The following is a 16453-nucleotide window of genomic DNA, read 5'->3' on the forward strand; positions in this document are numbered from 1 at the left end:
TCTCACCATTCGGTGCTCGGGCCCTAATAATAATAATCCTTACAATTTCAATAGGGTCTCACCAGACACCTTTGATGTCTGTGCTCGGGCCCTAATTACCAATGCATTAACCCCAGCAGACGGACACTCTACTTCTCTTCGGCACCGCTGAGAAGCACAGCAGAGTGTCATGCATTGTTTATGAATCCATCGATCCTATACCTTCAACCTAAAGCACTTTGACTGCTCTATTTAGATTTAGAGCCCCAACACCTGCAGTTACATTCCAACCTCTGCCACCTGCTGTACAGGCAAGGAAAGTAAACAACTCTGGAGATTTGGGGCAGCGATGGAGAAAGCCATGTCCCCAAAACACTTAATCTTGAGAAGGGTTGTAATGTGTCCCCTCTTTTTTGAACTTGTTAAAACTCTTGCTGCAGCATTTTGAACCAGTCGGAGACAGGACAATAAAAATTATAAAACGAGTTGCATTAATCAAGACATGAGGATATCAGGTCATGTGCATAAGTAAATATTAATTAGAAAATTAAACAGTATCTACAAAGATTATGACAAAAACGGTACATTTAACATAAATATACAGGAGAGAAAATATCAGGTGACATGACCTTTATATGTGAACACTTTTTTTGTGTCTATAAGTTGTTGAGTCTTTATATAATCTTTAAATTCACATAGAACTCCTGTGAAATTAGAGATACTGATTGCCATTCTACATTTATTGATGTGAAATTTACCTTACAGAATTATTTTATTTATAAAGAAAGCAATGTTATGAAGAGAGGAGAGGGGAAGTGGGGGATAGAGAGGAGAGGAGAGGAGAGGAGAGGAGAGGAGAGGAGAGGAGGAGAGAGGAGAAAGGAGAAAGGGGAAAGGAAACAATGAAAGGCGGAGGTGACGTCACTGATAAGCACCCCTCTCACCGTCTGACTTCCGCCTCTCGTCCAGGCGAACACTGAGTGACTCGCTCCCTGGAATCCCCTCCACACTCAGCCCACTCCTGACTGTCACCGCGGGCCGAGCCGACGCTGCTCTCACAGGTAAACACCGCCGAATTCAACCGGGGGAAACGAACGCTGCGTTAGTTGAAACATGTCTGCTAACTCCTGCGCTCCAGCGGGCCTTGTTTACATCTCAATCCCCGGACTATAGTGCGTGAGAGGCGGTGGAGCAGCGTGAGGGTGCGCTAAAGAGGGTGGCTCACTTAGTCAGCCATTCATATACATATCTATTATTGTTCGGGGACTAAATTGACGTTTGTTCCAGAGAACCTCAGTGAGTTTATCATGTTAGCATCTCACAGTTTAACTCGTTGGTTTGGCATTCCGTTACTTCGCTGCTTAGTACAAGTGCTAGCACGCTAGCGTGGAAGCTAATGTGGCTAACGGTAAGTTAGCCATTTGCCGTGTGGTGTTTCACTTCGCTCCCGTCGTTTACTGCTTCTGTGCCGATGTCCAGCGACAAGCGAGCCGCTTTTTACTTAGTTTATTCCCGTTATCCCCTCCGACACCTACGTATTGTTGACAGAGCTGCCTCTGAGTCACTGTGATACATTAGCCTAGCAAGATGTGTGTCACCCAGTTTTCTGCCTATTTTTAGCCTGCAACGGGTGGAATGTGAGCGTTGGTCTGGCTCACACCGGGCCGGCTGGCTGACCGCCTACCCCGGCTAACCTTGTTTTCTCTCCGGGTGATTATTCCTGCGAAGTCTCGGGTTAACCCCGGTGCCAGGAAACTGCAATGATCTGTCTGCAGATCAGTGACGCGATTAGTGTTTTGGAGTGGGAGACAGGTATGGCCAAACTATTACTCCCTCCCCATTTAAATACCATAATGTGGATATGAAGAAACTGAGAGACAAGGAGAACCCCCCTGGACTTTATCGATGTGGACATGTTGCTGCACAGCATTGCTATTAAACGTCTACGAGGAATTATATACCTGGAGATAAAAATGTCACTGTCCTGCAAATTGGTTGGGTGATTTTAGGGAAAAGAAAACCATCCATCCATTATCTATACCGCTTATCTTTTTTAAGGGTTGCCGGGGGAACTGGAGCCAATCCCAACTGACATTGGGTGTAAGACGGGGTACACCCCGAACAGATTACCAGAGTTTCCCAGGGCCAATATAGAGATAAACTATTATTCACAATTTGCAGTCTTTAATCAACCTAATCCCCAATATATGCACGTCTTTGGACTATGGGAGGAAGCGTGACGGCCCAGTGAAAACCCACACAGACATGTGGAGAATATGCAAACTCCACACAGAAGGACTCCAGCTGAACCGGGATTCTAAACATAAACCTTGCAGGGATGCAACAGTGTTAACCAACGCTGGGGAAAAACATGACAATACATATCACATTACATCTCTTTCTTAGGTATGAAAAATCCCCTGACTACTTGTGAAGCTGAAGTTCAGTGTGGTGGTAGTTCTAAAATGACAGTCTCACATATTATTGGACATTGTTCTCTGGGACAACGTCCTGGATCATTGAGAGAAATGTTGTATCATGCTTCTCAATACAAAAAAAGTCCCCCGAATGATTATAATTGTACACAACAATAGGAAGATGTGTTTGCCAGGTCCTTTACTGCCATTAATACCCTGATCCATTCATGCATCGTTGCTTTTCTGGTGCATGCTTGCCCTTTTGGGGTTTATCTGCCTAGTTTGTCACCAAGTAGACTTAAGGTATAGTTTGTGTGTCTCTGTCATCTGCGAAGCAAAATCATCTTGAGCTTCCTCTAAACCGTTGCACTAAGCCTTCACCCATGCCTTGTGTCTTTCACGTGGACAGTTGATCAACAACATTGTTGGGTAGAAAAGTACAGGATATGAAGCAAGAGCTGATTTCAATAGTGTCTTTGTGAATAGTAATGTAGTTAGAGGCAGGTACAGGGAGTAGAGGTAAGTGTTAATTGTTCATAGGGTAGAAAACAATTAACATGGTTAGTGGGTCGGGTAGAATTGTCAGGCCACACTATTGTAAGTAAACCCAATTCTGGTGTTTATATTCAGTGTGAATAGGAAATAACAGTACCATTAGTACACAACGTCTGTGAGTTTAATATAAATAAGCTTACTTCTTACTAACTCCTATCTCTTTCCCCCTTTCTTTTTCACCCATGTATCACATTCCTCTCCACTCTTTCCCTCCTATCTCTCTTTCCATCTCTCCAGTCTTTTTTCTCTCCTTAGATCACCCTATAACCATCTTTCCAAATGAGTGACGGGGAGTGTGACTTCTTCTGCTTCTTCCGTTGCTGCTGAGTGCGCTTCTCACGCGTCTCATCCAGACGAGAAGGCGGGTGACCCTGCGAGGCGACGCGATCAGGTGGAGAGGTGGGCAGAGAGGAGCACGAAGGTGGGGCTTTAGAAAGAGCAATTTCAGCCTCAGCCAACTGGACCACTAGGATCCGACAGGTGGCCGGGCCGTCTACCTGTACGGGTGTTTGATTCAGTCGACTGGATGTCTGTGGACATGAACAGCCAGGCGTCGGACAGCAATGAGGAAGACTATGGGGTGAACTCTGAGGAGGATGATGACGACGATGATGGTGGAGAGGAGGACGATCAGGGTGACATTGCAAGCTACTATGAGGGCGTGGCCGGCGATGTGGAGCAACAGGGCGCTGACTCCTTTGACCCAGAGGAGTACCATTTCACTTGTATGAACTATAAAGAGAGTCAACGGATGCTGACGGAGGAGGTTAACACTGTGGCTGCTGCACTAAAGGTGAGTGAAGCTGAAAAAACTTAAAGCTGCATTATTGGCAAAAAAAACCCAATTAAATAAAATATTCTTATGGTAGTAGAGTCTGACCCAGTTATGGGTTAGTTGATATGAGCCCTTCGCAGTCACATCAGCCTCTGTGCTTTTGTTTGCTTAAATGAAAACTTTTATTTTACAGAATAAACATCACAGAAAAGTTGCGCAATTATTGTAACATTGTACATAGAAAATAGTTTGGATTTGCATTGGTATTTTGCTTCTGCCTGACACGTTGATCACCAACTGCTGTTCAACAATATTGTAAGGAGTTAGTGGGGTAAGTGTGGGCATGGGGTTGGCTCAGGGAGCACGTCCAGCTGTACCAAGGGGCTATCGGGGCAGCCGATAGCCCCGAGGAGGGAGAAAACTCTAGAAGACGAGGACAGGGAGCTGAACTGTGCCACGTTTTCCTACTTTGTCGGACAATTTAACCTTAATGGTTTGTCACGTGCCACACTAAGTAATAATATTCCAGAAATAACTCCAAACGAAGTCATAAACAAATATTTGTAAAGATTTGCCAATTGTATTGGTGCCTGCCACTCAGGGCTGGCATATTGGTTCAAGTGCTTCTGTGAGTACGCAAGGTGGCGCAGCCCATAGTGAGACATCAAAACGGATTCTCAGAAAGAGAACTTTAGTTTAGATTTACTCTTACCCGATTTCTTTTATCTCTTCATGTAATCCCACACCGACTCTGATTTTGAGATCTAGGCTCTGTTAAGGCCACACCATCAGGTCACCTTGTTACTGAAAATAGTTCTGTTGGTATTTGTGTGTCTAAGTTTGTTGTCAAGACGCAGAATAAGAAGTCTGGGACCAATCAGAAATTGACTTTCCTGATATTGATACACGATGTAGTGTTAAAAACGTTTAAGCAGTACCATACACTGTTCGTCATACAATATTAAAAACGGCTATTGCTTTTAATGTTTTGGCTAATCAGTGTATGCACTCATATTCCGGTTTGAGGTTATGGTTGTATTAATATTCTCAGCCTGACAGTTTACACTGATCCGATTGCACACATTAATATTCATGAATTATTCTTACACTGGGGATGAAGGACAATCATTATGAGGTTACATCATTTGAAAATATTTTACTCTTGTTTACCTGGGCTAAATTTGGTCATTGTACATACTGGTATGCAGTAACACTATTCTTCACACTCTCAGTCGCACATACTAACACCTGGAAGCAGCTCCGTCTTGTGATTGAAGCACTGAGCAGCTTCCAGAAGAGCAAGTGTTTGTTTTTCTTGATGGCAGTAGGTCAAATAAGGAATTCCCTGTTGAGGTTGTTGAACTCACCAATAGCACCTGACCTGTAGGTGATATGCTAATGTATTGTTATATACACCTTTAGCTTTCCGCCTCGTATAATATAAAGTGAACAGTAAAAGCTTAGAGACTACACGAGCTGAGAAACAGTGAAGTTGATGCCAAAACTACATTTCTGTTTTCTTGGCTAATAATTCACCAAGATAGTTGTTCATGGAGTCAGTGCAGCCTTTTTTCTTTAAAACTGGGTCTTGCATGTGCATAGTATATTGAGAAATTTTGTCTTATTACGCCTTGCCAGATATCAATAAACAAAAGAACGGGCAGCTATTTACATTTTAGAGTCTATATTTTATTAATTGTAATGGCAGAACAGATTTCCACTGATGCGTTGTCTTTTTATGAAATAATCAATTAATCAAATACTTGTTTTGCTATTAAGTTATTGTTCAGTAGCCAAGATAAACATCAGAAAATAGGAAATGTTCCAATACCATTTTTCCTTCCTGATACTGATTCTGATCTCGGCTGATGTACAGTATGGATCCAATACCAATGCATTTACAAAAATTGTATGTTGTAGTTGTACAATTTTCATAATGTATTTTAATAGCTACATGCTACTTAACCTTAATGCTACACTGCTGGAAATCACTTCTTCATTGCCACTCTAGAAACAGTGCTTTCCACAGGCAGTATGGCGCAATAGATGTTTTGGAGTGAAAAAAGATTCACATGCTCACAGGTGCCCAACCCAATGCTGTTATTGGATCATCTTACAAAATACATAACTTTAACAGTGTTTGCAGCAGGGTCATGATCCTGATATATGTCCTGCTCATCAGAAGTAGTGCCAGCTTGTATCCATTACAGTAAGAACAGGCAGACTGGGCAGCTGAGTGCAGATTAGCTGACTATAAATGCAGCCGAGTGACTTATCTTAGAGTGAAGCAACATGTAATTGCCCTGACCTAAATGTCATTTGAAGCAACTTCATAGTCTCTTTGTCTCTCTGACTTTTGTTCTGTCTCTGTCCCTCAGGTTATGCCAGCAGTAGCAAAACTGATCCTGGTGCATTTTCACTGGCAGGTTTCACAAGTACACGACAGGTATGTCTCTTCAGTTCTTCCCCATTCCTGCCTCTTTTTTTTTCATCACCTACTCGCTGCTTCTTTCTCCCCTTTTCTTGTGAGCCTCTCGCTCTGGTAATGTACTTCCTTTTTGTCACTTGCGTTACTTTGCTATCTTTCTGTCTTTTATTCCCATCTACAACTGCTTTATTTAGTCATATTCAAGGTTCTCATCGTTCGGTCTTTGGTTTTGTCTTCTCTTTCTCGCTCCCAATCAATCTTCTGCGCTGCAGCTTTAACTGGTTCGGTGTCTAATCGTTCTATGACTGATTGTTCTGTCTGTGTTCCCCCACAGATTTCAGTCCAATTCGTCCTTGATGTTGTCAGATGCTCTGGTCCAGCCCAGCACAACCTGCAGATCAGTCCCTGTGAGTAACGGATCAGATTGGATTAATCAGGACTCCTTAATAGACTTGAACAAAAATAACATGCACTTGCTTTGGTCTTACATGTAATATTTTTTATATCTTTCATATATTTTGTGGACAAAGATATAACCAACGTATCTCTTGAGGCATTCACATGTATTGGTATAAAATCCGTAATGAAGGAGTATTCTTCTACATTGCTGTAGTTTAAAGCTTTTTTTATATGTATTGGTTTCTTGTTGATTAGCTGCTCTTCACATATATGCAGGAAAAGTTATCTGGTTTATACAATGTGGTAGAAAATACCACTTGAATAATTTACATAATATGTCATTTAATATAGTTTTCTAATTCAGATTTCTTTATCACTGTCAAAATAGACAGTGAGAGGTGAGAAGGCAATTATAGCATTATTATGTGTATTGTAGACAAAGTAATTTGTTTTATTAAAAAATACTCACTAAAGAGAGTAGAGAGAATAATACATTGATGCAATAATAATTTCCCTTGCTTATAGCAAGGTTTTGATATGTTGCATGATTGATTCTATTTAGAAGGTTTTATATGGCATTCAAATTTGTTGCGAGTGCTTCAGATGTCATTTCCCTGTTACCTTTTTGAGTATATCATTCCATTTCACATGTAACATGCATGTCGAAGAGTTGATGTGTAGACCCATACAATCTCGTTAGTGTAGGGTTTTTGTGTGTGTGTTTGCTGGTGTGTTGATTTATGTATCTGTGTGTGCAGGCCCCTCAGTCCCTCCAGTGTGGCGTGTGTCTACAGGCCGTACGGAGAGAATCCCTGCTGGCACTGCCCTGTCAGCACTCCTTCTGCAAAGGATGCTGGGAGCAGCACTGCACTGTTTTGGTCAAAGACGGCATAGGAGTGGGTGAGTAGTGTGTCTATGTGTGTGTAGTCTTTAAAGCTGGTATTAAAGATGTTGAGTCACATTTTGATCTAATATCCTCAGTGTCTGCTTGTGTGTGTGTGCGTGTTTGTCCTCTCAGGGTTTCATCACAGTTTCAGCTTCTGATCCTTTCAAACGTTTATCTCAGTCTCTGCTTTCCTGCCAGACCAGCAGGGTTTGCAGATTGCTATTTGATTTAACAAAGCGGGCTTCACTAACTCAATCACTGAATAAACCTGTGTGATACATAGCTGCGCACATGTCCTCAATTGTGTGTCTTTTTCATGTTGTGTTTAAATTTCAAGAGTTGTTACTTTAAAGACACTGAAGATGTAATAGGATGAGATTTTTCTTTCCTGTATTAATTTTACCAGGCGGGCCCGCTCCTTCAGTACCCTTATGACACAAAAAAGTGTTTGTGAATATGGCCCCTTTCCACTGGTCAAAAAACCCACTGACATCTGACTTTTGTCTGCAATGGGAATGGATACAATCAGTATTCAAGTCCAGGTGAAATGACTCTGCGGTAGCCACAGGTTTCTATAGATTCCAGCTCTGATCGGCAGTGATGGAAACACGACACCTAGGTGAACATGCTGATTTGGCAAGACAGCGAGGTGAGAGAGCCCTTCAGTTTTTGGTGTGTTAATGATGTCAAACATTACACATCCGAAAACTCCTCTACTTGCATGGAGTTAATCGCCTTTCCACGATCACCACTTTTTCACCGGAAGATATTTGTTTTGTTTTGAGTTAGAAGGGTGCTGAATCACTTCTTGGCAGTGAATCCAGCGGGGGATCCTCCGCTGTTTTCACACAGCAACTTCACTATCAGCTGGACGAAGGATGCATTTATGATGACAGAATCACTTTCTAGGTCACAGTAACTCTAGAAACCATGACGCCTCACACACGCGTCTACAGATTACCTTTCTCAGTCACAGATGGATTTTAAATCAGAAGTGTAGTTTATTTGTTGCTTTGTGTGTATGTGCTGCTTCTCCAACATTCAGGAACTCTGGGCTGTTCATAATAGACTGTGTGTGTTTTTAGGTATATCATGTATGGCTCAGGAATGCTCCCTGCAGATGCCTGAAGACTTTGTCCTGCCGCTGCTGCCAGGAGAGGAGCTGAAGGACAAATATAGACGCTACCTCTTCAGAGACTACGTTGAGGTGTGTGTCTGTGTGTGTGTGTGCTGAAGCTCTTCGCTCAAATGCTGCATCAAATTCTGCATGTGTAGCAAATGAGACTTCAGAGACATGTGTAGAGGGAGAGAGAAAAACTCAGTAAGCCGTTGTGTTTCCATGAATGTCTCTTTTAATCTTTTTATGCAGCAGTAAATCTGAGTCATCTCTCTCACACGCTTCACTGTCCATCAGCTGGGTTCTCATCTAAATATATTTTAAGTTATTAAGCAACTTATGATATCTCATATAAGACGTTTGCTTTTTCTTGATGGATCATTCACCCAAATTATAAAGCAATACATTGTCAGTTGTAGTTCCTCGAGTTCTTGATGAACCTTGATTGTTGTTGACGCTCCAAATAGTGAAAAATGTGTGAAATTAGACTTTTTCAATGCTAAAGTTAAAAGTACTTTATAACTTCCAGCTCAGTTCTACACAAGGATGGAGAGTTATACAGGACATCTTAATGGTTCATCTCCATTTTGACACTCTTTATGTGTTACCCAACTCGCCTCACACGTCTTGGTCTCTTTCTTTGGTCTGCAGACTCACTTCCAGTTGCAGTTGTGTCCAGGTGCAGACTGTCCCATCGTCATCAAGGTGCAGGAGCCCCGGGCGCGCAGGGTGCAGTGCAGTCGCTGCATGGAAGTCTTCTGGTAAGAGACACACACAAGTGTTGTTGAGCTATTAGTGTTAGCCACTATTAATCTAATTCAGAGTCAGTCGAGTGATCTCTGCTATGGACTTTTGCAAATCCCAAGCTTGCATTTAAATGTCTTTCTTGTATAAATGTTATTCTGTTGCATATTTGCACAATAGTGCGTATAACTTTTTTTTAACGTTTGAGTTGGGACTGTAAATGTGTAAATATCCCTGCAAATGTTGATGATTTAAATCTGTCTCTGTTCTCAGTTTTAAATGCCGTCAGATGTACCATGCGCCCACAGACTGTGCAACAATCCGAAAATGGCTGACCAAGTGTGCGGACGACTCAGAGACAGCCAACTACATCAGCGCACACACTAAAGATGTATGATGGAACTGCATGTGAACACACACAAACACACAGGCAAATACATACTGTAGCTGCTGTTACTTGAACACACTTGCAAACACATTCACATTGCCATACCGAACCTTTCAGTTTGAAAACATTAATTTCCCGTACAGTCATCAGGTGCACAGATTGAAATCATAATCATAATATTGTGCATTTCTCTCCTAGTGTCCAAAGTGCAATATCTGCATTGAGAAGAACGGAGGGTGCAATCACATGGTGAGTCAGAGCTGAAAATCACACTTTCCCAGAACACAGGAAACACAAAAAATATATTTAGATTCTGAGAGCTAAAGTCCTCCACTCTCATAGTTGGACACATTACTGGGTAGATACACATTGCCTGTTGTTTGTTTATTACCTCCACCAAGGTTATTAAGTTTTCTCCTGCGTCTTGTTTGTACTGTATTCATTTATCAAACTTGCTGGAGTTAATGAGTCAGGGATATGTTGGGGCTGGTCTGATTACAAGATAAAATTCTGTGATTTTTCACGCCAGGCATTTTTCTTTTACATTTTCATCAATTTTTCTTGAAATATATTGTGGATCCTGATGTTAAAACATACTGTTTGGCCTCGGTGGAGGTGTGGACTCTACTGAGTGCTTCTCTTCTATATTTTTCATAGCCTCTAAATGTGTTAAATCAAGCACTAAATAGTTTTGTATAAAAACATTGAGATGTCACTTTGTCCAGCTTCATTCAAAGTGTGAAAGTCAATTGTTGTTAAATCAAGTTTCCAGTTCACCAATATGACTTCCTTCTATGTCTTTGTCTCTTTCAGCAATGCTCCAAGTGCAAACACGGTAAGGAGTTTGTCTTTTACACCAACTGCAGGAGCCAGTGAAGCATGAACTTGCTCTTCTGAGGCACTTTGCATCCACTTAGTGACAAAATACAACACAATAAAATAGCCATGAGTTAAAAGGAGAAGTCATCTGGAGTAAATATTTTATCAACCTCAGTCAATATCATCCAATTTGTATCACATTTAGACGTGAGAATTAAGCTGAACCTTTATTCAACTAATATACAGTAAACAAGATGTCACCTACCGAACATGATGTGTGATACACGTTTGTAGTTGTGAGTCCACACGTATGTTTTGTGTCTCCTCAGACTTCTGCTGGATGTGTCTTGGTGACTGGAAGACTCATGGCAGTGAATACTACGAGTGCAGCCGCTACAAAGAAAACCCTGATATAGTCAACCAAAGCCAGCAGGCTCAGGCCAGAGAGGCCCTCAAGAAATACCTCTTCTACTTTGAAAGGGTGAGTTTTTTTGTATTCTTATTTATTTTTCATTATTATTATTCTAATAACAAAAAAAATATATAAAAAACCAACATGCTCAGGGAAAATCTTCCTTGAAAACTAGAGTAAAAAAACTTGATCTTGAAACTTGAACACAGATTTTTCTCCCTTTTTTGCCCCCTGTATAAAATCTGAGACAATCTGGTCACAATTGTTGTAATTTCATCCTTTGGAATAGAGGGAGATTAAAGATTTCCTCCTGCACTTTCATAGAACCTTGCCTCTACATCCGCAAGGGGAATGTCTTTATTAATATTTTCCTTCTCTTTTTCCACAAGTGGGAGAATCATAACAAGTCTCTGCAGTTGGAGGCTCAGACGTACCAGAGAATCCAGGAGAAGATCCAGGAGAGAGTGATGAACAACCTGGGAACCTGGATCGACTGGCAGTACCTGCACAACGCTGCAAAGCTACTGGCTAAGGTGCTTCCACAGTAGAGAGTGGCTGTGTGTGCATCCTTGTTCCAGAGTTAGTGAGTGATGTGGGGAAAGGAGAAATGGTGTTTGAGAGATGCCAGAAAGACGGGTGCACATGGTACACAAGAAATATCAAGTTTAACTTTTGTATGGAATTTAGTTTGGAACTTTTTATTCTATCAAACTGCAAGATACTTTTAAGTAAGTAAATAACAGGTCTGTTTAAAGTAAAATCCTTAATCGGTCAGAAAGAAAAAGAGCCAAGAGACTAATGGCTTACTTCGTGGTGCAAAAACCGTGTGTGTGTGTCAGAGTATTTCAATGAAGACACACAACACAGGCATAAAAAAATGTTTTTTTCAGAACTTGTTTGAGGAAGTTGTTTGGTTGTGAAATATTTTGGAAAAACAAAGATCTTTGGATTCACTTTCTCTTTGAGAAGTGAAGATCAATGTCATGTTTCACTTAAACACGACATTCTTACCAGAGGCCGCTGTCTTTGAATGAACATTTCTTTTGTGTGTTTTTGTTTGCAGTGTCGCTACACACTGCAGTATACGTATCCCTACGCCTACTACATGGAGTCTGGCCCACGCAAAAAACTGGTGAGACTAACCCCTCCCCCACCTGTTGTATATGCAGAACTTATATTACAATGTGTTGACTGTACTCACCATATCCAGACTGGTGATTGTTTTATCTCACAGTTTTGTTTGTGTTTTTGTTCAATAATATTCTGTCTTTTATCGCCTCAGTCTGGGAATTGATTTATTTGGCCTGATTTTCATGTTTTTATCTGTCCCCCGCAGTTCGAGTACCAACAGGCTCAGCTGGAAGCAGAGATAGAAAACCTGTCGTGGAAGGTGGAGCGAGCCGACACCTATGAGAGAGGAGTATTGGGAGGCGAGGCGGATATCAGCTCCAGTGACCGAGGGGTATGGGACGACAACTTACATCAACTATGGTTCTGTTTTATACTGATTCTGTCGCTGATCAATAGTTTTTATAGTACTACAGAGAACCTACCACTGTTTTCTGGGAAGTAAAGGTTTTGGGTAACAGTTAAAAATCACCTTAACTTAGATAAAACCAGTTGTTTCCTTAAATTACTTCAAACAAATCAAAGCTGCATTAGTAATTATATAAGGTCATTTTCATTATTGGTGAGGATACTTCACAGGGCCAGCTGTAGCAGTGAATAACTATTCTAGAGCCTGGCTATTAGGCCAATTGATTGTTTTTATTCATTCTTGGATAACTGTGAAGCTAATGGAGCTCTGTGGCCCAGAGTTATAAGATCAGTAACTGTTGTGGTATTTTTGTGGAATTTATAAATAATGAGAGTTATAATTCAACTACAGTAAAGGATTGTTTGTCTGTTTCTTTCAGGATCTGGAGAATCAGATGCACATTGCTGAGCAGAGGCGACGCACGCTGCTGAAGGATTTCCACGACACCTGAAGCCCCATCGCGACTGCAAAGCACCAGCATCTCCCTCCCTCCTCACTTCCTTTCTTCCTCGCCCGCCTACCTTCTGCTTCTTTCAGTGACCATCTCTCGGTGCATTCGTACTGACCCCTTCCCTTTTGCTTCTTTACACTTGCTCATTTGCTTCTCACTTTCTGTCTTTCTCTCCCCTCACTCCTATAATGCTGCAGGGTTACAGAATGGCACGATTGTATCTCAACCTTCCTCCTCTCGTCCTCATCCTCATTAACACGTTTTGACTCCGGAGCATCACATTCACCGTGGTTACACTTGTTGCAGCTTTTCCGAGCTGATCGTTAAAGGCAAATTGAGGTTTTCCGCAATTGTGTGAAAACAGTGGGCATGCTTTAATTTCGCATTAAGCATTTAGACGCTGATGTGAGCAGCTAAAAGCAACATGTTGCTTGTTTGTAAAGAGTGTGAGAGCGAGAGCTTTTGACTCCATTATTATTCCTGTAATGCTGGAATAGTACATAGAGAGAGAGAGAGTGCGCTAATGAAACTGCTTTTGTTATTCAGCAGATGAAGAAGTTCTGGGAGAAATAACATTATTATTTCTCTTTAGAGAGATGTTGCTGATTGTCGGCCTGCATTTGGTGGTTTTATATAGACAATCGTGACTAGCAGGCCCTTGTTGGTAGTTGTAACTGTAGAACTTAATCGGTGGGTCAGAACACAAAGCTGCAATACTGAAATCTACACACATTGTAAATCACTTTCCTCTGCTGAATTTAAACAGTTGTTGAAATAATCCCAGATTAAATGTGTCGCTGCCACATATTGTTAATAGGCTACATCCATACCACAACAGTTTTTTGTTTGAAAACGCATCAAATTTGCTGTGGATTCGCCTGGCGTCCACTCTGCTCTGGAGTTTTAGAGCCGATAAAACTGACAACTTTTGAAACACTGCTGGCCCCATTTTAATTTGAAAACTCAGGATGGGCAGAAACAGCGATATTTGGAAACGACGACAGAGACACTCACAGCCTGTTGCTGACTGGGTCTTTTCGGTCTCGATATAGCCTTCACTGATATGTATAGGCATACATGTAAGGACAGTCTCCTATCAAGTGACCCACTTCGGGAAGAAGACATCCAGCATTAGCCTTGGCTATTGCTGACATGCATAGGAGACATGCTATTATTCGAGCACTTCCCGTGTTCCCTGTCACCCACAGGACCAGTAGCAAAAAGTTGGCTTAAAACCAATGCGGAGCCAAAACGCTAGAGATAATTTTAACCGTAGTAGTATGGATGAAGCCGTAGACATGAACTTGGTTTGTTTGTGTGAAAAAAAATACTTTGTGGTCCAACATACTCCCACATACAAAATACAGTGTTTTCCTTACGTATGATGCATGTTCATATGTACAAGATGTTATAGAATAAGATGAATGTGTGTTTTTTAGATTTTGTCGCCAGTGTTTTCATTATAAGCACACCTCCCTCCCTTGGTTATGAGGTGCTCCAGCAACGACTGACAGCATACAGTTGCTAGTCATTATTAACTAAGTAAAACTACTGAATTCATGTCTCTTTACGTTCTTGTACCGGTGCTTGATCGTGTTCAGCTGATGTCGAAACGAGCGAGAGCCTGAGCCCCTCCTTTAAATACTAGCACCTCTGCTGATCAGACGATGAAGTTATTTTGAGCAGCAAGTGTAATCTCAGCCTTTTACTTAACGCACGCTGCAGCACCACCCACTGACACCAACACAGCATGCACGTATCGACACACTCATGCTCAAGCACTGAGCTGCAGAAAATATAATGTCACCTGGTAATTTGCCTCCCCCCCTTCATCTCATGCTCTCCTCTCGTTTTCTTTACATTCAGCCCCTCCTCATTTTATTTTTGCTCTTTACTTTCTCTTTTCTTCCTGCCCACATTGTTCACCTTTCTTCTGGAAAATGGCTGTTGATAGATAGATCGTTTAAAAAAAGGAATAAAAAAATACAAAAAAATTGCTGTAATTTTCAACGGTTGTACATTAATACAGAAATAGAGTTACTGAAAGTTTTTAAAACCGGACCCTGTGTCTTGTGTCTTCATTACACACACACACACACACACACACCCTAATATGTAATAGGGCTATTGTCTAATGTGGTGCGTTTTCTTCATTTTTTTTTTACTATTCAAGGATTAAATGTGATGAGTTCAATGAAAACTTAACAGGAGGCTCTTAGAATTTTAACTTCAACATAACAAAACAACCTTCACTTGGATTTGTCAGGATTAAATGATTTTTCGAGATAGAATTCAACTGAGATGTATTATTATTAGTAGTAATTATGAGCTTCATGTAATTGATTTGATATGACTTTTAATTGATAATATAAAGTTGATAGAGAAGTTGTAGGAATGCACGCCACAAGGAAGCACTGTCATAGTCCTAGCTCTTGTTTTCACCTCTGTCCATTTATTTTCTTGTAAGCAAGATTATGCAGAAACTACTGGACAGATTACCACAAAACATGCTGGAAGGAAGTGGTGTAGATCAGAGAAGATCCCATTAAATTGGTGCAGAGATGGAGTGGATTTTTATTTTTCACTTTAACAATGTGAGGCATGTTAAGAGGAAAGCCATTCATTAGTGTGCAACTAGGTGCAGATCCAAATAAAAATGGTTTCATAAGGGGACTATATGATCTTGGTGGGGATATACACTGCACTGAGCTCTATTCTGGTATTACATTGACACATTTTCAATTATACAACCGAGCCAGCTTTGCTGCAAATGTCGATTAAAAAAAGAAGTGTGCTGACACACCCTATTCCTTACTTTAGTTTGTCATTGAATAGTCACAGTACCATCAATGTAAAATGTTGAAAGTAGTCCTAAGGTTGAATTAAGTGAATTTAAAGGAAGTAATGGGATTTCATAAAAGTCTCTAGAACCATTTTGATGTTTCTCAACACTCACTGCAGTGTGAACACATGCTGCAGAGACCCACATCAACTCTGACCTTATCATATTGGCACCTCATCTCATGCAGGTCCCATTTGTGCATCTGCTACAGCCCAATATAGTTAGGTGTGATAGTGTGCCAACACAGTATTAACTGCTCCGCTGCATTGCCCAACCTTAAGCGTGTGACCCACTTTCACCTTCACACTGTAGCATGGAGTGTGTGTGGGGGGGAACTGCACCTTCATGTGTATCCCATACATGAAACAGCTGCACGGTGCTGAAAGATAAGAGAACAGTTAAAATGGGGCACATTTTGCATTTCTGACATCATCTCGCCAACCCCTTAAAAAACACCTGCAAAGTATAATGCACTTTTTGGAGTTGTCATATATTTTTAGCTGCAAACAAAGTAAATGATGTGACGTCCTAATTTGGACTGCTTGTTCTTAAACCCAATTATCAATTTTTTTAGATCTTTTGAAAATCTGCACCTGTAATCCTGACACAAATAAAACTGTATTTTCTAATAATCGAGCAATCAATAAAAATAAGACAATAAGACACTGGAGAGTATAGAGCAAGGGTCCTTGCAACCTCAAGCT

General features: G+C 41.1%; 1 protein-coding gene across 1 annotated transcript; it reads left to right on the plus strand.

The window, feature by feature from the left end:
• The first annotated feature begins 922 nt into the window (after positions 1 to 922).
• Positions 923 to 14965, plus strand: arih2 (ariadne homolog 2 (Drosophila)). The gene is made up of 15 exons (XM_061074757.1): positions 923 to 1040; positions 3189 to 3744; positions 6105 to 6172; positions 6489 to 6561; positions 7312 to 7453; positions 8525 to 8646; positions 9208 to 9317; positions 9574 to 9691; positions 9887 to 9937; positions 10502 to 10523; positions 10837 to 10988; positions 11309 to 11452; positions 11983 to 12051; positions 12256 to 12381; positions 12836 to 14965. Exons 2-15 carry the CDS (start codon positions 3478 to 3480, stop codon positions 12905 to 12907), a joined length of 1536 nt encoding a protein of 511 aa, XP_060930740.1. The 5' UTR covers positions 923 to 1040; positions 3189 to 3477; the 3' UTR covers positions 12908 to 14965.
• The last annotated feature ends 1488 nt before the right edge of the window (positions 14966 to 16453 follow it).

Source organism: Limanda limanda, chromosome 7 (genome assembly GCF_963576545.1).
Source record: "Limanda limanda chromosome 7, fLimLim1.1, whole genome shotgun sequence".
Taxonomy (NCBI): Eukaryota; Metazoa; Chordata; class Actinopteri; order Pleuronectiformes; family Pleuronectidae; genus Limanda; species Limanda limanda.